The sequence below is a fragment of the Myiozetetes cayanensis genome, unplaced genomic scaffold (genome assembly GCF_022539395.1).
Source record: "Myiozetetes cayanensis isolate MyiCay16 unplaced genomic scaffold, myiCay2020 scf4, whole genome shotgun sequence".
NCBI lineage: Eukaryota > Metazoa > Chordata > Aves > Passeriformes > Tyrannidae > Myiozetetes > Myiozetetes cayanensis.
Window position 1 is genome coordinate 63,873,153 of NW_026087631.1, and position 23,089 is coordinate 63,896,241.

Genomic DNA, 23,089 nt, shown 5'->3' on the forward strand with positions numbered 1-23,089 from the left:
CAGCGGAGGAGTACCAAGATGATCAAAGGGATGGATCATCTCTCGTAGGAGGAAAGGCTGGGAGAGTTTGGATTGTTCAGCCTGAAGGAGAGGGCTCCAGGGAGACTTTTCATACTCTCAAGGGGCTGCAAGAGACTTGGAGAGGGACTTTTGAAAGAGACATGGATTGACAGAATGGGGGGAGGTGGCTGTTTTAAACTGCCAGAGGGCAGGGTTAGATGAGGTATTGGGAATAAATTCTTTCCTGCGAGGGTGGTTTCCCCCAGGCACAGCTTGCCCAGAGAAGCTGTGGCTGCCCCACACCTGGCAGTGTTCAAGGCCAGGCTGGACGGGGCTCTGAGCACCCTGCTCCGGTGGAAGGTGTCCCTGTTCACGGCAGGCCGTTGGAACCAGATGATCCGAGGGTCCCTCCCATCCCAGGGAATTCCGCGATCCCAGGGGCAGGACCGCGGGAGCGCCGGGTGGCGGGAACGACTGCGCGTGCGCCCCCCACCCCTCCTGATTGGTCTTCCCATGGGGCTCCGCCCAATCGGGGGGCGGGGGCGGGACTTCCCGCCCGCATGGTCCCGTCGGTGGCTCCTCGCCTTTGGCCGCCCGGGCGCTGTCACTCAGTCGAACGCCGCGCTCCGATTGGCTGCGGGGAGGGGAGCCTGGCTCGAGGCGATTGGCCAGAGTGCGAGCAGGGGGCGGGGAGGAGGCGGAGCGCTGGCCCTTTTTTCTTTCCCCGCCGCCCATTGGCCGCAGCGGCGGCCGGGCGGAATTTCCGATTGGCTGGCGCAGACTGTTGCTAGGCAGGGCAGGCGGCGTGGGCGGGGCTCCCGCCGCCGATGAGTCGGCGCTGAGGCTCAGCCAGCGCGGACGCCCCGGACCCTCCGCCCGCCGCCCGCGACCCCCGCGACCCTCCGGACCCCCTGCCCGCCCCGCGGACCCGCCGCCCGCCGCCCCTCGCCCCTTTCCCCGCAGCGCCATGGCCTCGGGATCCGAGTAAGTGCGGCGCCTGCCGTCTCCCTGCGGGCTAGGCCCTACCGCGGCCTGGGCCTGCTGCGGCCCGCCCGCCTCTCCCGGAGCGGCCCGCGGGCCCCGGGCGGGCAGCGGCGGCGCCGGGATGGGGCTGGGCCGCCCCCGCTGCCCGCCCCGCCACGGCCGGGCCGCGCCGGGAAGTGTCGAGTCATGGCGGGGGGGCGAGGCCGGGCCAGGCCTCCCGCAGGGCCCTGCCCGGGCCCGGGGCCGCAGGGCCCCGCACCGCCCAGGGCTTTGTTTCCCGGCCCCGTCCCGGGCTCCGCGGGCTCGCCGCGGCTCCCGGGCCGGGGCTGGCGAGGGACTTGGCGCTGACCGAGGCCGACATGTTGTGCCGGGCACGGCTGAGGCGATTGGCGGTGTTTTCCTCTCGAGTGTCCGGCCTCGCTCTTGAAGCCTCTGCTGAGTTCCAGGCTGAGAATTGTCTTACACTCCCCTCAAAAATGAGTAACAGCCCCTGCTCGCAGCCCAGGCGCCCCTCGAAAGGAGTGAAATAGAACCGAAAGACAAATTTTCCCCAAAGCAGGGATACTCTAAGTGACTTTTTTGGCCTCGCCAGAGGCGCTTTTGATCCCTTTCATGTCCTTTGCGTGCGTTTTCCTTTCCTTTCGCCACTCCTGGAATCCGGACCTGCTTGGTCCTGCCGGGCCAGTTTCAGCAAGGTGTGCCAGGCCAGGCATTCTGTGGTGAAAGTGGCATTCCCAGAGCCCTGCTGAGCAGCCGAGGGGGGTGAACAGTGTTTTTAAAAGGGGATTGTTACGTTAGCAAAGTCCATCTCGCCCGTGCAGGAACCAGCAAAAGTTACTTTGCAGCTGGGACGGGGTTACTTTTTAGATGCCATTTTTTGTCCCTGTTGCTGGCAGCCATCTTGCTGAGCCGAGCCTTAGCACGGCAAGTAGGCATTCCAGAAGCTCAGGGAGTGTGGGTTCTCCAGGGATTCCTGTTTTCCTGTGCCAACCTGTCTGAAGCAGTGTTGAAAACTTGGGGTCTCCAGCACGGGTCTGAGCTCACCCCGTGGTTGTCTCATTCCAGTAAGTGACTGCAGTCACCACATACCTCAGGCACCTCGCTCATGGACAAACTTTTTATGAATTTTTTTTTGTTCTTGAAAACCTGCCTGGGAAAAGCAGTTTAATCTGTAACTTAGATGTTCAGGGTGGTAAGAAACTGCTCGTGGGTTTTATCTGGGAAGTGATTTCATAAGGATGGTTATAAAAAGCCAGACCAACACACAGAAGGCATGGCAGTTTTCACTTTTGTTTCTGCATCTGGAATCATTCTGAGACAGTGACTTTTTGCTTATTTTTAGCACAGACTTAGAGGAACAGCTTGTTTCCTTACTCTAAACGAGGCTTTGGAGGTTGATTGTCCTTTTCAGGAGGATCACTAATTAGTAATTACTTTGTGTTCTGGCTCTTCATACCATGCCCTGTGATGCCTCTGGGCTTTTTGTGCTGAATGAGGGGAGCTCTGACACAGAGAGAAACTGTGGAGTGGTGTGAGTCCATGAAGTTGTGTCAGGAGAGGTTTAGGTTGGATATTAGGAAAAGATTCTTCACCCAAAGAGTGGGTGGGCACTGAACAGCCTCCCCAGGAGCCTGACAGAGTTCAAGAAGTGTTTAGACAACACTCTCAGGCACATGGTGTGATTCTTGGGGGAGTCTTGTGCTGGGCCAGGGGTTTTACTCGATGATTCTTGTGGGTCCCTTCCAGCTCAGGAAAGTCTGTGATTCTCTAAGTTGTAGAAAGTCCCTCTGCTCCTTCCCTGTGTCTAGTGGGGCTGTTGAACTGCTTTACTGAGAGAGAAAAGGGGGCTGAAGATGTGAACAGGGAACCCTCTGTGGTTGGCCTTTAGTGCTAACACACGTTTGATTCAGTTCCATAGATGTCTTGCACTTTGTGTGCAAGGTGGGCCATTCACTGTGCTGGGCGTTGATTCCTCTCTTCTGGCCTCTGTCTAGGGGCAGCTTGAATTTCCTTTTAATTCCAAAACAGCTCTAAAGCTGCAGTTTGTGTTCAGTTTGTCTCTTTGTTGAGCCAGAGAGAGAAAGGAACAAGAGGAAAAGTGTGTGAGTGAGCTGACAAGAGGAGTGGATCAGGGAGATGGTTTGGAGGGTTTGCACTAGGCTCTATCTGATAGAAAGCTCACTGAGGAACTGTAAAAATCGCCCAGGTTACCTGTCTGTCTCTACCCTTTGCTGAAACTTGCCAGCAGGAGCAGGAAAGTTGTCAGGAGAGAGCCCCAACCCATGCCGTGGGGTTTCCTGCTTGGTATTTTCTGTTCATGCTGTCCTTCCCACAGATGTCAGGGTTTGTCTGAGTGTGGTTGAGGTGCACAGATCTGTTTTGCCCTGTCATTTCAGCTACAGCAGGAGGAACCTGCAGAGAGATGCAATGAGGGTAAATGATGATGGTACAACACTGTAGATTACTGCTGGAAGATGGGGAGTGCCTGTCTATCCAATTGTTTACCCTTATCTGCGGGAGAAATAACATCAGTGTGCTGCCTAGCTGACTTGTAATTTTGTAGAACCTTTGTTTTTGTCTCTGCAGAACTGTCGGGTCAGAGCACTGAAACTGACCCCGCACATTTAGATCCCTCCATGCTGTTTCTCGGAGACTTTTATTCCATTTTTAATGCCTCTAGGCTTTTCGATCACTCTTAAGTGCGCCTGACATTGATCCAGCCCTCACTTCTTAGGGAACTGTAGGTCCGGTTCTTCCATGCCAAAACTTTTCTCTCGCATTCAGCAGAAACAAGTGGAGTCTTGCTGTGTTCTTCAGCACTGCTGCGTGTCAGGAGGTGTCAGAACTTCTTTTCCAGTTTCCTACAGGTTTTGGTTTGTGGACAGTTTTGGTTGAAAAGCTTCCACTTGCTGGCTGGTTCCTTTACCATTTATTTTTGATCCTGTGTCCCAGGCTGTTTTCCAGGCTGTGTGGTAGTCCCTGTGTCCCCAGGGACAGCCACTCGGTTCCGGTGACAGCTCACGTAGCCGAAGTCTGGCAGCAGACTTCTTATCAAAAGGCCTTTGGATCCACATTTCGTGTTTAGGGGGGTATGAGTTACATTCACGCTTGGAACAAGCCAAATAGGGGCATTGTGTCTACCTAGTCAGAGTTTTAAATCTTCCTGCTAAATTAGTTTCCAGTGGCCAGGAGCTAATGCTGAGCAAGGTCCTTACAAGTAGGTTGTTGGCTTTATGCACTGTTTAACCACAACCTGGCCTGAAAATGTATCCAGTTTTCTTATTGCTCTTTTGGTTTTGCTGGAAATCCCAGACTTTTTAGGACTCTAGGAAGACCACATTTTAGATTGAAGATAAGCTCCTTCCAGGATGTATCCAGCACCGTTCCTTGTGTCCTTTTGTGTTCAGAGACTAGATCTATAATATCTTCTCTCTTTCACTCTCCAGTGAAGAGGGAGAAAAAGGCAACTTTCCCAGTGTTGGCAGTCCAGGAAAGATGTTTTGCAACTTCCCCTTTTGTTCACTTAAAATAATGTTGCCTATCATTTGTAACATGTTTCCTGTGCTGCGCTGATTTACGGGAAGTTTGAGAGCCTCTTGGAAACAAGCTGGCTTCCCCCTACAGGCTTGCTCAGTATTATTTCCCCTTTTTGCGTGTTGGAGGAAGACCCAAGACCATGTAGCCTGACTTGGAAGGAGCCTCTGTGTTGAGGGGCGGGGTGACCTGGGTAACATCACACCGTAGATATGTCAACCCTTGCTGACGGACTTTTAAAAATGCAGTGAACATGCCAAGTGATCCCCAGCTGCCATTTCCACTCAAAGTTTGTGGGTTTTTTTCTGGTCATTCTGTCCCTAAAAGAGCGAAAGGGAGCCAAAGTGTGTGACTGTCACCATTGCCCACAGAGCTCCCTGCTCTCTGGGGCTTGCTGCTTGCTTAGGGCAAAGGAAGACTTTGTTTTCTTTGTTACAATCAAGTCAAACTGTGTGAAGTTTTCTATTCTGGCTTTGGACACCAGCACGTCTGGAATACTTGGAGAAAGTAGTCAGATGCCCACCCGGGGAAGACAACAGTCCACCCCTATTGTGTCTGGCTCATGTACAACTTCCAAGAACTCCTCTGGAGTCAGTTGGTTCAAATTCCTCTTCTTTCATAGAGTGATTATTTGCTGTATTAGATTTTGAAGGAAAACAGTTAATAATCTGCCTTTCTTCCCTTTCCTTGGTGTTCTGCTTGCCCTGTTTTATCAAGGTGAATGAATTATCTCTTGTATTTCTTGTGGTGTCAGTCACAGGCTAGAGCTGCAGTGACTCCTGTGAAGGTATTACGGAAAGGTGCTTATATCCTAAAAAAAGACCCAGAACAATTTTCCATGAGCACTTGAATATTTATATTAGCTTGCTAGATTTAACTAATAAGCCTCGACAGGCTAAACTCTTACAACTCTTCCTGTTAGGGGAGCTGCAGCATTGTCCTTTAATTCCCCTATTTATCTGGGATTTCACACCAGATAGACTTGAACTTTTGTTGGCAGTGGTTACATGTGATTTCAGATGAGTCTGACTAATTCTTTGAGGTAGAACATCTTAGAGTCAGCAACATCTCACTGGCCACTTCTTTTCATAGGTAACTTCATAGCTATTTTCATTTAAGGCTCATAGTTATATTTACTGGCAGAAAACGTTGTCCTTTAAACTCCCGCAACTACTCCCTGGTGTGTCCTACAAACAAGTGTAATTCCTAAAAGGCAAGACAACAAAGAAACTTGCAGAATATGAGGGTGGCTGGACAGCGCCAGTGTCACTGAGTCTCATGAGTTGTGTTCTCTCTCCCAGCTCTAAAGCGGATGACTTATCAACTGCTATTCTGAAGCAGAAGAACAGGCCCAATCGGTTAATTGTTGATGAAGCCATCAACGAAGACAACAGTGTTGTGTCACTGTCCCAGGTGCGTCATCTGTAGAGGCAAAGCATTTAATCTGGTAATTTGCAAGCTGTTGCTGTCTATTAACTTGAAATGTAACTTTTGCAACATGAGTGCAAGTATTTGTGTCGGAAGCTACAGCTGTTGCAAGGGAGGGAGGGTTGTCTTGTTTCTCTTCAGTGATAAAATGTTTTTTGAGTCTCAATTTGTAGGGTTGGGCTTGTGCCCTTTGGTTTCAGGATTAGTTCTATAGCAGGATAGTGGGAGCCTCTGTCATTGTGTATTCAGTATGTCACTTCCAAGGTACATTTTCCAAAGTTGAGTAACTCTCCTTAAAATGCTTGAATTCCTGTTTTGCCAAAAGCTTGTTCCGACACTCTCGCTGTTCACAGGCAAAAATGGATGAACTGCAGCTGTTCAGAGGAGACACTGTCCTGCTAAAAGGGAAGAAGAGGAGAGAAGCAGTCTGCATTGTTCTATCAGATGATACGTGCTCAGATGAGAAGATTCGCATGAACAGGGTTGTTCGCAACAACCTGAGGGTGCGCCTGGGTGACGTGATCAGGTGAGGACACAGTTTTACCCGTGGAAGGAATTAGCAACACGGTAGTTGATCTTGTAGAATCTGAGCTGCCCTATGGCAAAAAGAAGTTAAAGCATGCTAGAAATGAGTGGCAAAAAAAGTGAAACAATCAAGTAGCGGGAGTAGAATCTCCCAAGAGTGCTTATTTTCCAGTTTTCTGTTGTAAAAGGAATTTTAAAATTAGGAGTGCGTAAAAAACGTTGCAGGGATTTTGTTGTGCAACACTTGCAGAAAGCAGAATCACTGAATGGTTTGGGTTGGAAGGACCTTAAAAGTAGTAAGTAGGAAAGCTTAGAAGTATGAATCTTGGCTTAAGGGAGACAGGTTCCGTTCTGTGATGGGAGAGGGGAGAAGAGGAGCATGTGAGCATTTCCTAAACATAAAAATGGTAGTTTGCAGTCTTAAATATGAGAGAGCTAACAGCTCCTCCTCCTGAGCATTTTCCCAGTATGGAATATTCTGCGTTTTCTGGGCAAGTTGGAGCCTGGTTTCTGACACTAGAATTTTTGAGGTGGTATCTGGAATAATTTTTAGATGCAAAATGTGTTTCATACAAACTTCACTGATAAGAGAAATGAGCCTGTTCCACCCATCTCTCTACCACTAAAAAATGTAATTTTTAAACTCTGGTATAGTTTGGGACACAGTGGTGCTTTGTGCCTGTCTCTGGATTTAAAATAGAGATGAATCCTTACTTTAAACTGATGTGAGGTTACTGTTGGCGTCCCTTTTAGTGTGACAGCCTGTGCTCTCCTCTGTTGGCACTGTGTCTGTAGTGGTTCTCAGCCTCCCAAATGTGTTAACAGTTGTCTTGACTCGTTGTGAGGTGAGGGACTTTCACACCTCTTGCCCTCAAAGTTTTTTTTGCCAGTCTTTCACTGCTTACTATGCCCTTGTTTCTGCCAAGATCCAGATTTGTGCTAATCGCTTCCTGATTGCGGTCTGTCATTCCTTCTGGGATAGTCTGTCTTTTCCTTCACCCCTTTGCTGTGTCCTCTCTGTAAAGCATGTAGTAAAAGAATCCTTTGGGAGCCTCTGACAAAAGTCACATATGCAAATCTGTGTGTTTAGCTACAGTTCCACACAGGCTTCTCTTCGCTGGCAAAGCCAGTTTGAGCTTTCTGCCATAGCTTGATACTCTGAGCTGTGGCTACAGTAGACTGTTTTGTCTCACAATAATAACAGTAGCATGGATTTAGAAAGGGGAAAGGGGCCTCCAACCTTTAACCTAATTGTCAGCCCCCACAAAGTGGGACTGGCAAACACCTGGCTGCAAAGATGGTTACCCTTCACTGATACTGTGAGAGCCTTTGCTCAGAAATCAGGTCTGTCAGCAACAGGAACTCTGGTCTCTGTAGTAACTGAGAGAGAGAAGGAACAAAGAGTTTTTCCCCAGCTCACTTTCCCATGCAGCTGGTTCTGCAGTAGCTTGTTATTGAAATAAAAGTTATCTTGTGACTCTTGCAGGTCTTTAGGCTGCATTAGTAATGTGTGAATGTGCCTTGGGGGACAGTGAGTGGGGCTGCAGGAGGGCAGAAGGGTAGAAGGAAAGTATGAAACTCCCCAGTGGTTTTGGACAGGGCTGAGAGGAGTGAAGGCAAGTGTGTGCTGTGAAGACCAGCCCTTGGTGGTATGATTTTTGCGTTTTCAGCACTGAAATGTTCTTATGCAGGTGGGAGGTCTCACCAGGACTTTGTATGGTCTTCGAATGTACTTTTCTGGGAAGGGACATCACTACCTTTTCCAGACCCAGGTGCAAGTCCAGCATAATGTGGCTAACTGACCTTTTTTTCCATTGCAGCATCCAGCCCTGCCCAGATGTGAAATATGGCAAACGTATCCACGTGCTGCCAATTGATGACACAGTAGAGGGGATCACGGGGAACCTATTTGAGGTCTATCTCAAGCCCTACTTCCTGGAAGCCTACAGACCCATCAGGAAAGGTAATAATGCCTGTCACTGAAGTCCTCACGGCAGCAAGTGTGAACTAGTCCTAAAACTGAATACAGAAAATTTCTAGAAGCTTGCACAGGTTAGGTTAGACTGACATCTGTAGAGTGATGTTTGTTGGTGTTGATTCAAATTTGCCCTAATCTTCAGAAGGAGTGATTGCTGCTGCTGGCTGGCAGAGCAGATTGATCTGCTTTTTTTTACCTATGTAAAATGAAGGATCATCAGAAAAGGCTCAGGTGGAACCTGGGAGAAAATGTCATGAAACTTAAGTTGCTACCGTTTGATGAAATTGGGGAGTTGCCTGCATAGTTGGGTATGTGTTGTGCTTGCCTGGTTTCGTCAAAGTTCATCCTCAATTAATAGGGTAATCAGAGGGGAATCAGGTTCAGATCCCCAGATGTGGAGTGGTGGAGATGGCTGCTACAAGGTGCTCATCGTGGTGATGTGTGTAGAGCTGCTATAGAAGTTATAATATGCAGTATTATGTAGCAATTACCATAATACAATTTAGTTAATTTCCTACTCTCACCCAAAATCAAATCATCTTGAGCCATACATAGTGCTTCTCCATCTTCCCACATTGCCCACCAAGTGCACCCAGGTCTTTGAGGAAAAGCAGAACCACGGATGGGCTTGTCTTTGCCTGAGGCAGGAGTAACCAAGAGTGTTTTCCTCAACCTAATTTTTATGTGAATTACATGAACTTTATCCCCTTCTCCAGTACACAGAAATGTTAGTTGGGCAGTGCCAGTCACCAGGTGGCTTTTGCTAAATGTGTATCCATGTTTGCTGGTCCTACCACGCTTTGTGCTTGGTGTGGTCTTGAACAATCCACTAAATAATTTGATTTTCGAGAGGCTAGTGCACCATAAGGAATGCAATGCAGCCTCTCAGTGCCATGCTCTGCCTGTCCCTGGGATTGGAGTAACCTCAGTGTCAGATCCAAAGATCTTCTTTTCCCCTGAGGGTATGGAATAGTGTTGAACGAGGTTCCGTGGGCCTGGGCCAGGTCTCAGTGTGTTGCAGTGATTTGAGTCTCCCTCAAACTACCAACGTGGCAGCACACCTTTTTCCAGATATTTTACTAGTTTTTCAGGACTGTACACTTCTTCAGGGTTGAAATACCAAAATGTTGGAGGTAACCACTGTCCTAGGTGCTTTCCCATACTGTTTCACACACCCAGCCACTCGTAACTGTCCATGCTCTAAACACACCTCTGGATGATGTTTTTAAATAATGTTAACCTTAAACAAGACCTGAAAACACATTCAACAACATGCTGGTTCACAGCACCAGCTGTGACAGAATTCCAGAAACCAGAAGTGTTTGGACAATTCTCAGGCACGTGGTGTGACTCTTGGGGCTGTCCTGTGCCGGGCCAGAGGTTGGACATGATGATCCCTGTGGGTCCCTTCCCGCTTGGGATATTCCATGACTCAGTGCTAAGGACCAGCTTGGTTTCAGGTGTTTTGAAAGGATATTAAAAATCTTTCAAATTCTCAAATGCTGCTTTAGTCAGCCTGGAGGAAAAGGAAGACATCGGAGGGAGGGAGGAGGAGGTGTAGCCAAGGTGCAATTACCAGTAGTTCCCAGTGGATGGCTCCCGAAGAACTCAGGGAGCAGCAGTGCTCAGTGCAGGTACCAGATTTGCTTCCCGACCAGCGATTCCATTGTATCATAAGCCACTACTGCAAAGAACAAGCCAATGATAACCTTTACCCAGGCCCCAAGGACCATAAATATCACACCGGCAAACAGGTACAGTAAGGTGTTAAAAATACATCCCGAGAACAAGCGCAAAATCTACATTGTCACCAGCTACTATTGCACCGATACAAAGAGTGCTTGTAACAAATTTAGTTTAAGTGCCCTGCTCGGGTCTGTCCTTGTCTGAACCCTTTGTGCTCTTGTTGGGTGCCCAAAAGGACTGTTGTGCTTTGACCCCGGCAGGCACCTAAGTATCACACAGACACTCATTCCCCACCCAGCCATGGGATGGGGAGGAGATGGGGGAAAAAAATAAAAATTCGTTTAATAATTGAAACAAAGTAAAATGGAACAATAATGAAGATTATAATGGTAATTGTAATGGAAAAGGGTAGTGATGAAACCCAAGAAAGGCAAATGTTGCACAGCACAATTGCTGACCACCTGCTGACTGATGCCCATCCTATGCCCCAGCAGTGCTTGGTGTTCCCCAGTGAAATCCCCCCACTCTATATACTGGGCGTGGCATTCTATGGTATGGAATATCCATTTGGCCAGTTCGGTTCAGCTCTCCTGGCCATGCTCCCTCCCAGTTTTTTGTACACCTGGTCGTTGCCAGAGCATGGGACACTGATAAGTTCTTGATTCAGGGTAAGCACTGCTGAGCAACAACTGAAATATCAGGTTGTTATAAATGTTATTCTCACAGAAAATCCAAAACACAGCACTGTATTTACCAATTACTAAGAAGAAAATTACTTCTATTCCAGCTGAAACCAAAACAAGTATACCAGTTTGCACCCTGACTAAATCCACTTCTGCAAAGTAATTAATAACTGGGAGGGTGTGTAGAAAACCAAATGCATTTTTGGAGTTGTGCTTGTGGCACTTCTGCTGTAACAAATAGGTCCAAATATACTATAGACACAAGCTGAGGTTATCCAGGGTCTGTACCCCAGTTTAGCCAGGAGTCATAGGGCAGTGTTACTTGTTATTCTGTTTCTGGATACGAACAATTATAACTAGTAGCAAGTAGTTGTAATAAATTCAGAACAAATTTTTATTAAGTTAGGGCTTTCTGCCTGTTCTAGAAATTTTAAATTGAAACTGAATGGAAAAGAAATGTGATTCCTTGCCTTTGTGTTTTGTATTTAGGCTGGGTATTCTCTTCTATTGTTTGCTGTTTTGTACTGGATGAAATTTGAGAACTTAAGCAGTGTTTGGGTGGTCACAGTAGGTGCAGATCTGGAATTTAACACACAGAGCAGTGTTACAAATGCCAGCAGCGTCTGCTTGTGTGACCCATTTCCTTGAACTCTGGAGCTGCTGACAGTACAGGGATTGACCTTTTGGAGATGTGGGTTGCAGGAGGCCACTGATGTGTGGGATTTTACAGGTGACATCTTCTTGGTGCGTGGAGGGATGCGTGCAGTGGAGTTCAAAGTGGTGGAGACAGATCCAAGCCCTTACTGCATAGTGGCTCCAGACACAGTGATCCATTGTGAAGGAGAGCCCATCAAACGAGAGGTGAGCAGAACCCTGCCATGTAGTTCTCCTGCTGAATCTCCTTTGTCCAAAGTCTGTTTCCGTGGCAGTGCTTGAGGGCAGCAGTGTTCGGAGTTCCTGTTTTGCCATTTTTTGCATTTAACTTCATGATTAGAACCTGCATTTTCAGGAGATGAGCTGCTGTAGTCAGAGAAATGTACTTCCAGTGTCCTTCCTCACATGCTGAAGACATCAGGGTGCAGGGTTGCTGATGAGAAGCCATTCTTTGGCAGCAGCTCTTTTGCATCTGCTTCCAGATACCTCAGGCTGGACTTAGATGCTTCTTTTAATTCCAGTGTTCCCTTGATCCCTAGCAGGGAAAGCTTAAAATGTTGCAGTGACAGATAGGAGAAAGTTCAGCCAAAGCAACCAAAATGATGAGCTGGAGGTCGGAATGAATGAGGAGGGACTGGGGTCATGGAATGATGCAGCCTAGATAGGGCAGGCTTACTGACAGCTACCTGGTGAGAAGAGACAGATGACCAGGTTCTTTTGAGTGCTGTACCCAGGGACAGGACCAGAGGCACTGACACAAGCTAGACCAAGGGATTCCCGTAGATACTAGGAAAAATGTTTCCCCCAGCCCTGGAGCAGGGCCCAGAGAGGGCAGGACTCTCTAAACTTGGAGACCTTCAGTGCTTGATAGGTCCAGGCCTGCTTTAGGTAGGTGGGGCTTGGACTGAGCCTCTCTGAGATTCCAGACTGTTATTTTATTATTTTGGTGTGGCCTAATGTTACAGATAACTGAGGCCAGTGTAGGCCAGTGAATGAATGGATGCTGTGAAGAAAGGGTTGGTTTGCAGTTGATCTTATCCATATGTCTGGATCTTTAAATTCTGTGCTAATTGGAGTCAGTCCCAAAAGACAGTGGTGCATCTGTGAACTGTATTCAGACATGAACTGTATTCAGACAGACCATGTCAAGTAGTTAGACATAGCACTTACTGTTTAAGGAGGAAGTATATTTTATACTGATGTTGTATCTTGTTACTTCTGTTAGCCCCATCAAAGGGTCACAGAGCTTGTTTTGTGCTAGAGTCTGTAGGGAACCTGGCAGCAGAGGCTGTCATTCCAGAAGGTGGGCTTCAGTGAAGTCTTGAGTACGTGCAGGCAATTCCCTTTGTATGTCTGGGAAGAAAGAGCTAAGAAACAATGGTAGAAGACACCAGGAAGACTTGAAAGTCAGAATCTCAAGACAGGCAAGAAATGTCTACGAGAAAAAAATCCATATTCTTGGCTTCTGTGGACTGGGAGGGGTTGTTGAACTATTGTTTTCACTGAAACGTTTAATGTGTTTCCTTCTGGGTAGGATGAAGAGGAGTCACTGAATGAAGTGGGCTACGATGACATCGGTGGCTGCCGGAAGCAGCTGGCTCAGATCAAAGAGATGGTGGAGCTGCCCCTCAGACACCCTGCTCTCTTCAAGGCCATAGGAGTGAAGGTGTGTCCCTGTGTTCACCAGGTGGATGAGTGGATCTCCCCATGATAGGGGGGTTTAGGAGGCACTGGAGAGGGGAATAAGTAATTTGTGTTGGGCTTTTTTTTTTTTTTTCCCTATTTTAATGCTGTTGTTAGTAGAGTATTTGCTTATGTGTTCTGGACACAGACTGAAGCGCTGGCAGCTTGTAAAGGGAGTGATGCTTTGAGTCAGCGCTGCCAGTTACTGGCAAGGTTTTTGTTGTGTGTCATGCAAAGTAGTAAGGGTGTTGATAGCAATACTGGGATGGCAGCTGTTGCATCACAATTTCAGACTGGCTTTGTCAAATGCTTAAAATTTCATTGTGAAGCTACTTAAGCATTCAGATACTCACCACCTAAGCTGCTGGCCTTTGTCCTCAGCCTCCACGTGGGATCCTGCTGTATGGTCCTCCTGGCACTGGTAAAACACTGATTGCCCGAGCGGTGGCCAATGAAACGGGGGCTTTCTTCTTCCTGATCAATGGTAAGTTTTGTGGCTGCTCTGGCCCCAGATCTGCTGTGTGCTCATTCATCCATCTTATGGTATGGAATGATGTTAATAGGGCATGCTTAGAGCGACGTTGTCTCCCTGACATCCTTCCTTACCTCTTTCAAGTGGGCCTCTGGGGACACTTGAAGGCCATTTGTGTGGAAGCATCTGTAGTGGCACTTCCCTGAAGCTTGATTTGCTGTAGCAGGATGCTTGGAAGATTGCACTGACACAGGGATTTGGAGTCTGTCTGTCTGTCCATTTATGTTGGTGAGGGCAGAGCTGGGAAGGTTTCTGTTGCTCTCATCATGTTCCATTCAGAAAAGAAGCTGCTGTGGCTGTACATTTCTTTCCCCTCAAGTATAAGACCTATTTTGTTTCATGTAACATTAGTTGAAAGGAACTTCCCTGAAAGCTATAATGAGTTCCTTGGGATGTTGCTACAGGTGGTGGAACTCCTATTGATAACTCCCCTGTAGCAGCTGAGGTGGCTACTGGTTGATACCTAGTAAGGACCAAATTCTGAATTTTCTGCACTGCTTTTCTGTCCTATTTTAGTCAGTGCTGGAATAACTGAATATTTTCACTGAAGGAGTGCAGCTTTTCTTCTCTGATTTCAGTCACGTAGACCCGTGGCAACGATAGCAAAGGAGAATATAACACAGCACAGCAGTGACCAGCAGCAGGGAAGTGACTTGCTTTGTATCTCAAGATAGTGGATGTAGATGGGCCTGTTTTAGCCATATGTCACCCTTGTCATCTACTTCCTCAAGTGTGTGCAAGCTGTCACTGAATGCTAATGCACCACCCGTTTCTTCAGACACTGGTACATCAATCGCATAATAAAAATAACATTGTCAGAGTTAGCGATGCATTCTCTGTCTGCTGGTCCCAACTGTGAGCTGCAGGCAGTGTTGTAGACAGAGCTGGTGCGAACGTGTGAGTTACTTGTAATGAGACACTCAGAGTACCTGCCTGCACCTGTGGTGCTGCGGCTTGGAACCTTAGTGCTCCTGAGGATCAGGTTTCTTTCTCTTGCGTCCTTTAGGAGCATACTTTCTGTTCATTACCACTCCCGTCAGCATGATGCAAAAAATCTGTAAACCTTCATTAGTCTTCAGCAGTCGTAGATGTCAGGGGAATGCTGTCCTTGCTTTTGGGGTCAGTGTGCTTACACATTTTGATTTTTTATTTAACCTTTGAGATGCGATGAGGATTGTGGTTTTTGTTTGTTTGTGTCTGTTTGATTTAATTTTTTAAACTCATTTATAGGATCATCCAAAGGTAAATGTGTATCTGTGTAGTATAAGCCAAAGGTGGCTTCACAGAGCTTTTACCCTCCCTACCCTGATAATTCGTCACCATATAATTTGATTGCTTCTCTTGCAAGCTAGGACTGGCATTAACTGTGTGTGGTGGCACATTACAGAGAAGCTCACCAAGTGTGAAATAGGGTAAGGAAAGAGGCAGCTAAAGGTAGCTCATTGACTAGTGCTGCATTCTCTTAGATTAAACTGAAAACACCAAAATAATGATAGAAAGTAATTCTGCATGCTGGTCTTGCCTTTCAGCTGCAGATTTAGTGAATTTGATTGATAGTATTTGCTTTGGCTTGAAATATAGATTGTCCCATGTGGTTGTTGTACTAAAAAAATTCAGCTGCATGTTTTTGGGGCTAGCTGCCTCTCTTCTCGTTGCCACAGTGTTGTTATTTTTTTAGGTCCTGAGATCATGAGCAAGCTGGCTGGTGAGTCTGAGAGCAACTTGAGGAAAGCCTTTGAGGAAGCAGAGAAGAACGCTCCTGCCATCATCTTCATTGATGAGCTGGATGCCATTGCTCCTAAAAGAGAGAAGGTAAAGAGAGCCTGTAGGAGGTAAAGCAGCATGTCCTTTTTGGTAGCAGCTGGTCAACAGTTGGGCTGGGGGTGAGAAGGATCGGATACAGTTCATGATGTTTGTTACCATCGTGTTGTATCTGCCTGCCCTGGTGCAGTGCTGGCTCCCTTGCTCCTCGTAGAGCTGTCTGTGTAACCACTGCTTTTTCTCTGGGCAGACACATGGAGAGGTGGAACGTCGCATCGTGTCTCAGCTGCTGACCCTCATGGACGGGCTGAAGCAGAGAGCGCACGTGATCGTGATGGCAGCCACCAACAGACCCAACAGCATCGACCCGGCGCTCAGGCGATTCGGTAACACGCCCCTTCTCCTGTGCCACGTACTTTCTTACAGGCCGTGCCTCAGGGGCCCTGGGAGGATTGAGCAGAAATTAATGCTAAACACTTTCTGTGTGTTACATAAACTACTGCCCTGTCTCTGGCTGCTTGCTAGGAATTAATTTCTAGGCTTCCGGCCTTTGGTGCCGTTTTCTGTGCCACGTTAGGTGAGAGCTTGTAGAAATAATACTTTGAAGTGGAAAAGTGTGCTAGCCTCTGTTAGGTGAAGCTATTTCAGGACACACTTAAGGAGTAAATGCCTGAGGGGACGTTCATGGCTTAGACTGCAGAAAGCTCTGAATGATCTATTTCTCTGTCTTTTATTAATGAGAAATACAGTAGATTCTGAGATTCGGGTGTTCAAAACATTGCATTGGGAATGAATGTCTGGGGTGTGACCACTTGATAGAGTCTAATAGCAAGTCTGTCAAGTGTGCAGGGGCAAACAGCCTCTTAAATATGTAGTGAGCCTTTTGGAAGCACAGCCATGGCTAGAGGACAAATACAGGTGTACATACCTAGCTAAGTTAATAATTTTGTGGTGATACCTTGGTTTCCTGCCCCTCTGGGTTCATGTGTTTGACTGTTTGGGTACTGCTGTGAAAGTTCTGAAAAATTAAGTCTCCCAGTAATCATGAACTCTTGTGATAAAGGCACAAAGGTAGAAATAAACAAAAATTTGTCATGGTATCTTGGTTTGGGGAAGCATAATTTCCTAAAAGTGAGGCTTAGTAAAAGTTACTAAATGAGCAGTGCTGTGTGTCATAGAATCCTGAACACTAGCTTTCCCTAAATGGCTAAAGCCATAGTAGTCTCACTTACCCTAAATGGCTAAAGCCTTTCCTTCTCCTCTGACCTGTCTCTGCTACTGCGCTGAGAGATGCTGCAGAGAAACCCAAAGCTCTGGTATTCTCTCAAGTTGTTTGTGGCCTGTCATCACATTGTTCAGTCAGAGGAAGGCAGCAACTGCAGCTCCTCTACTGTGCAGAATCAGAAGCTCAACAAGTGTTTGTACTCCCCAGGTCGCTTTGACAGAGAGGTGGATATTGGTATCCCGGATGCCACTGGGCGCCTGGAGATCCTGCAGATCCACACGAAAAATATGAAACTGGCTGATGATGTGGATCTGGAACAGGTGAGTAGTGTGCTATTAGGAAAGCTTGTCTCGTTCCTGGTGCTCTTGTTTCGTAGTGGGAGAGTTGTTAGGGCTTGACCACGTACATGTAGGTCTTCGATTAGGGCAGCATGAAACTGCATGAATGTGTGATCTCTGAGGTTACTTCTGACTGATTTACCAGTGACCAAAAGTCCTCGCTCACTAGTAAAGAATGGTGTGGCTATGTGAAACAAATGCGTATCATTCCAATCTGGAAGTGCCTTGCCACTGTCCTCCTGGGTTTGTTTGCTGTAGCATTCTGTTTAAAAGGACAGTAGGCTTGAAACAGCTCTCACACAGTTGGGTGAGCATTGTGGTGTCAACTGGACACCCATCTGTAAGCCAGATAGTGCCTGTCATCTCTGTCTTGAGTGAAGAACTGCAGTCCTCAGGGTTATCTTTCTGCACACCATCTGAATGCCAGATGCAGTTTCAATCTCTGGTAGGCAGTGGAACAGCAGTGTCTTTGCCTGTTAAACATGTGGTAGCAGCTGGATCCTCAGGAAAGCCCTGGTATTGCTGTCCTCCATCCAGAGCTTTGCACCTCCCAGCGTTGACCTTGCTTGTATCCCTGTGAGTCATAGTCAGTGCTCTGTTTCAGGTGGCAAACGAGACCCATGGCCATGTTGGTGCTGACTTGGCTGCTCTTTGCTCAGAAGCTGCTCTTCAGGCTATCAGAAAGAAGATGGATCTCATAGACTTGGAAGATGAAACCATTGATGCTGAAGTGATGAACTCGCTGGCTGTGACCATGGATGACTTCAGGGTAATGCAGGAGTGCCCCCCTTTCTTCTGGGTGCAATTGCTTCTCTGAAGCAAGTAAAACATAACATGCTAGAATTTATATAATGCTGTTTTGTCTATTGGCAGTGGGCTCTGAGCCAGAGCAACCCTTCTGCCCTTCGGGAGACTGTGGTGGAGGTGCCACAAGTTACCTGGGAAGATATTGGTGGTCTAGAAGATGTAAAGAGAGAACTCCAGGAGCTTGTACAGGTAAAGCTTTATGAAAGATTTTTTGCTTAGCCAGCTTGAAAAATAATTGTGATAATAAAATCTGGAATGTCTTCAGTTTCCTGTTTGGACTGAGAACAGGGTAAATGCAGGGGCTTTATGGTATCTGCTTGTAATGGACTATAAATACCATGCTGTTCCATCTTAGTCAACTTGGAGAGGAAGGTGGGGAAGCAGCATCAGGCATCCCTGAGCTGAGCCTACAGTGTCATTTTGGGTGGGTGTTGTGCAACATGCAGAAAGCCACAGTTCTGCTTCTCCTAACTGGAGACCAGGAGCGGGACCACTGCTGAGAATCATCTCACGTGGTGGCTTTATCTGTCAGGCAGTGGATGAAAGTGTTCCTACAGAGAGCCTTTGAAGGGCTCCCCATCAGCCTTAGCACAGGGACAGGTGAGAAGTAATTGTGAAGCCCTCTACGAAGGGAAAGATTGGGACAAAAAGTCATGAGTGGTCTGTGGAATCATGCATGGGCATGATTTGGTTTGATACATTCTTGCTTTCAGTTGGCACTGCAGAAACATCCTCTCTGTGAATAAAAGAATCTAAATTTTCAGTCTAATTTTCTGATGTTAAAATCACCCGTCTGTGTCTGACCTCATTGCTGAGGATAAAGGCTCATATCAGACACCTTGCCTGTCTCTTGAGAGGAGAACAAATAGGTTAGGTAATGAGCTGTTCCCTTTTGCTTCTGCAGGGCAGAGTGAAACTGAGGTTAAGTGTGCTGGAAAACTACCTGAACAGGTATTTAGTTCCTAGAGGTACATAGGTTATTTAGGGCAGCTTTCCAACTTAGCCATGGTGCATTTGAAAAAATAGATCAGTGTCTGCTTAAGAACTGCAATGGCACCAGGCAGTTTCTTGTGGTTAACCCACCAGACATCTCAGGTAGTGTTTCTGGTAGACAGAGAACCCAAACTGAATCAGGGAAAGATGTCCTTGCTCATGGCAGTGGATTTGGACTGGATGATCTTCTGAAGGTCCTTTCCCACCCAAAGCCTTACAACTTTCAGGCCTGTTCTGTTCTGGCTCATCACAAGAGGTTTTTTTGTTTTGTTTTCCTTCAGTATCCTGTGGAGCACCCAGACAAGTTCCTCAAATTTGGCATGACCCCATCAAAAGGGGTTCTCTTCTATGGGCCACCTGGTTGTGGTAAGACACTCCTGGCCAAAGCCATTGCTAATGAATGCCAGGCAAACTTCATTTCCATCAAGGGGCCGGAATTGCTCACCATGTGGTTTGGCGAGTCTGAAGCCAACGTGCGTGAGATCTTTGACAAGGTAAGTGTTTCTTCTACTCCTTGTGCTGAGGTTCCCTCAGAGCTTTGTCTCTACTGCATCTGTCTTACTGGCCTGGTTCTTGTTTGTGTCTGTAGTGTTTTTCCCACTTGCCCTGAGAGCAGGTTGGAGAATCCCTGACCTCCCTGGGCCTGTGTGCTGGTGTTATAGTGCTCTCATTGTGAACAGTTTTTTCTGTATTTCTCACTGGGATTTTCTTTGTGCCTGTGATCTCTCCTCCTCTCACTGCACACTGTGAAGAAAGATCCAGCTCCCTTTCCCAATGGCTATGCATTAGGTAGCCGAAGACAACGATTGGACTTCCCACCTGCTTGTGTGCCTGAATAACCAGCTGACATCCTTAGGTCTTGCAGGAAGAGCTCTACTTCAGCAAAATGGCTCCAGTTTTCCCTCTAGGCATTGGAGTTTGTACTCTTCTGCCTGGTTCACAGTCCTCCCACTTTGGCAAAATGCATCTTGTTCAGGACAATTTAACGGAGGGTTTGTGTGGCCAGGAACTGCTCTGAAGCAGCTCTTCCAAGCTCTCCTTGTGGGGGCAGCGCTCTGGTACTCCTGAGCTGTGTTAGTGGTAGAGAAGGCTTGGTGTGGAGTCGGTGTGCTCCTTTTTGGGTGGCATTAGCATGGAATAATGGCTCCCATTGCTTTCTGCAGGCTCGCCAAGCAGCCCCCTGTGTGCTGTTCTTTGATGAGCTGGACTCCATCGCCAAGGCCCGAGGTGGGAACATCGGCGACGGCGGTGGCGCCGCAGACCGTGTCATCAACCAGATCCTGACGGAGATGGACGGCATGTCCACCAAGAAAAATGTCTTCATCATCGGTGCCACCAACAGGCCAGACATCATCGACCCAGCCATCCTGCGCCCCGGCCGCCTGGATCAGCTCATCTACATCCCCCTGCCTGACGAGAAGTCCCGGGTTGCAATTCTTAAGGCCAATCTGAGAAAATCACCAGTTGCCAAGGTAGGATCTGTGCCCTGAGTGCGTCTGGCTTGGATTTGCTGTGTGGTGCTTGTGTTCCTCACAGGCTGGGGACAGCTCAGGGGCCTGGAGGCTGATCCATGTGGTAGGGTGGAAGAAGAAGCTTGAACTTGGAGCTTAGGTATTAGCAAAGCTAGGTGTTGGTGTACAACCACAGCAGGTCTTCACACATAGTGGGATTCTGCTCATGGTGCAAGGTCAGAAAAGCCTGTTATGGTGAGATGGAAAAGATTCTGGTACTGTGAAAAAAATTCACATAGAACACATGGCTGGGAAATTGAAATTGAAGAGGAGCCATTGCAGGGAGTTCTTGCTGAACCCTGCCATAGGCAGTGTCCCTTGCCTGGGGAGAAGGAATAATGCACCTGAGAGTTATTCAGAGAAAAGCAGGCATGAAATGAGAGCCCAAGCCTGTTTATGCCTAGCGTACCTTTTTAGGTGGTGTTGGGAAGGAAGGTTGCAAAGGAGGTTGCTGTACTACCCTCTCAGCTGAGGGGGAGGAGGAGAGCTCAGTTGTCTTGGTCTGCCTGCGCCCCATCTCTATTTCCAGTCTGATGGTGTTTTGTTTGACTCCTCATGCTGAGACCTGAGCAAATCATATCCTAAATCTGCAAGTGCAGAGGCATTTACAGCCACCCTGTGGATTCCTAGTGGGTGTGAGGAGCAGAGCCTGCTTTTCATGTGTGATTAAGTTTTCCCAAAACCAAGAATCTTATCAGCTGATCTTTCCAAAATCGTCCATAATTAAGGCAGCACCTTGGGATCTGAAGACACCTCTGTCACCTGAGGATGTGAGGTGTTAAGGAAAGACCTTTCTTGCTTTTGTGTTTTTTCACTAGGATGTCGACCTGGATTTCCTGGCTAAGATGACCAATGGCTTCTCGGGGGCTGACCTGACAGAGATTTGCCAGCGTGCCTGCAAACTGGCCATCCGTGAATCCATCGAGAGCGAGATCCGGCGAGAGCGTGAGCGGCAGACCAACCCCTCTGCCATGGTGAGTGGGGCTCACGCACTCCTCTGGCATCCTTGGGGATGAGTGGGCTCCCGCACAGAGCACGGAGCTGGAGCGCTTTGTTCTCATCCCGTGGGAGGTTGAGGACCCTCCTCGGGTGCCTCGTGGTCAGCGCTTGCTCACGGGAGGCACCTGCTGCAGCCCTGAGTCATGCCTGCCTCCCCAGCCCCTGCCGTGGTGGGCGGTGTGGGAGCATCCTGGCCTGGAGGGAGGCTGTGGGTGTCCCTCGGGCACACGACTCACCTGGTCCCTCTGTCCTGCTGCAGGAGGTGGAGGAGGATGACCCGGTGCCCGAGATCCGCAGGGATCACTTTGAGGAGGCCATGCGCTTTGCTCGCCGCTCTGTCAGTGACAACGACATCAGGAAATACGAGATGTTTGCACAGACCCTACAGCAGAGCCGTGGCTTCGGCAGCTTCAGGTACGCCTGGGGTGTGAGGGGCGGGTGGCACCCAGGCAGCTTTCTGATGGGTTCTGGGCAACAATCCCCTTTTCCACTGCGAGGTCCTGTTCTCCCCAGTGTGTACAGCACACATTCCTGTTCCCCACAGCGTGGCAAGTGTAGCTATGCTGCAGGTCCTGTTAGTGCTCCTCAAGTCCAACAACCCTTTTTCCTCTAACACAAGCAACAGCCAGCAGCTGTGAGCCCTTTGACCCGCCCTAAGGCTTCATCCCATTCCTCCTGCCTGTCCTACTCGTCAGCAGGGGTTGGTGCGGAGGGAGGGGATGGTGCTGAGCTGCGAGGAGGCTTCTGAACATCATCTCTCCCCTCCTGCTCTGCTGCACACAGGTTCCCCTCAGGCAACCAGGGCGGCGCCGGTCCGAGCCAAGGCACGGGAGGTGGCAGCGGGGGCAACGTGTACAGCGAAGACAATGACGACGATCTCTACGGTTAACTCGCTGTCCTTGGTGGACCAAACTCCACACCAGGCCACGTTGTACAGGGAAAAATCCAATGTTCAGTGGACTCTTGGCTTCTTCATTCCTCAGTCAGAACAGTGTAGCTGCACGTCAGACTTTGTACAGGGGATGTTTTCTGCAAACACAAATCCAGAGTGGTGGTCAGTTGGGAAGGCAGACAGTGAATTAACAAGGAAGGGGAACTGACTTAATTTCTGAGAAATTTCTGTTCTAGTTTATGTGGCAGAATCAGCAGCTTTAGCAAAAGGGTACAACGCTAGCCTGTATTAAAAAAATAAAACCCCACGAAAAATAATTAAAAAAAAATTAATAAAAATCCCACAAAACTCTAGCCAGGCCCCAGCAGTTCCTTTGTGTGGTGCTGGCACTGTCTAAACCTGTGTCTCTGGTGCTGTCCCAGCACTCCTTTCTCCAGTGAAGTCCATCTGTACATGTACTTTCCTGCTGTGCTCAGGGCTGCTCTGCATACTTAAGTTCTAGCTCTGCTACTGGGAGAGATGGCTTTGGCAGGGTCTGTGCCCTGCACTGGCCCTTCTCTGATGGGAAGCACCAGGTAAGCGTCTGGCAGCAGGTACCTGGTGCTGCTTCTGTGAGGCTGGCCATGAGCTGTCACATCTCCCGCTGCTTTGGCTCTGCAGCAAAGGACCTCTCCAGCGATCCCTGTCTCTTCCAGGCACAAGGGGCACTTGGGGTCCCTCTGGGCTGTGCAGTGCAGTGTGACACCACTGTGGTTAGGGGAGAGGGGAGCTTCAGCACATTCCACGTGTCGCACTGCTCTCGGAAGGTCAGCTGGCTTTAGGCGGTGTCCCAGACCCCGTAGTTGGGTTCTGATCAGGGTTTTTCTTCCTCTTACC

General features: G+C 48.3%; 1 protein-coding gene across 1 annotated transcript; it reads left to right on the forward strand.

Moving 5' to 3' along the window:
* The first annotated feature begins 828 nt into the window (after positions 1–828).
* On the forward strand, positions 829–22,566 carry VCP (valosin containing protein). Its single transcript, XM_050329070.1, has 17 exons — positions 829–984; positions 5,820–5,931; positions 6,300–6,472; positions 8,292–8,434; positions 11,549–11,679; positions 13,007–13,138; positions 13,537–13,639; positions 15,366–15,499; positions 15,699–15,834; positions 16,881–16,993; positions 17,616–17,780; positions 17,885–18,007; positions 19,093–19,305; positions 19,975–20,283; positions 21,141–21,296; positions 21,581–21,735; positions 22,105–22,566. Exons 1-17 carry the CDS (start codon positions 968–970, stop codon positions 22,208–22,210), a joined length of 2,421 nt encoding a protein of 806 aa, XP_050185027.1. The 5' UTR covers positions 829–967; the 3' UTR covers positions 22,211–22,566.
* The last annotated feature ends 523 nt before the right edge of the window (positions 22,567–23,089 follow it).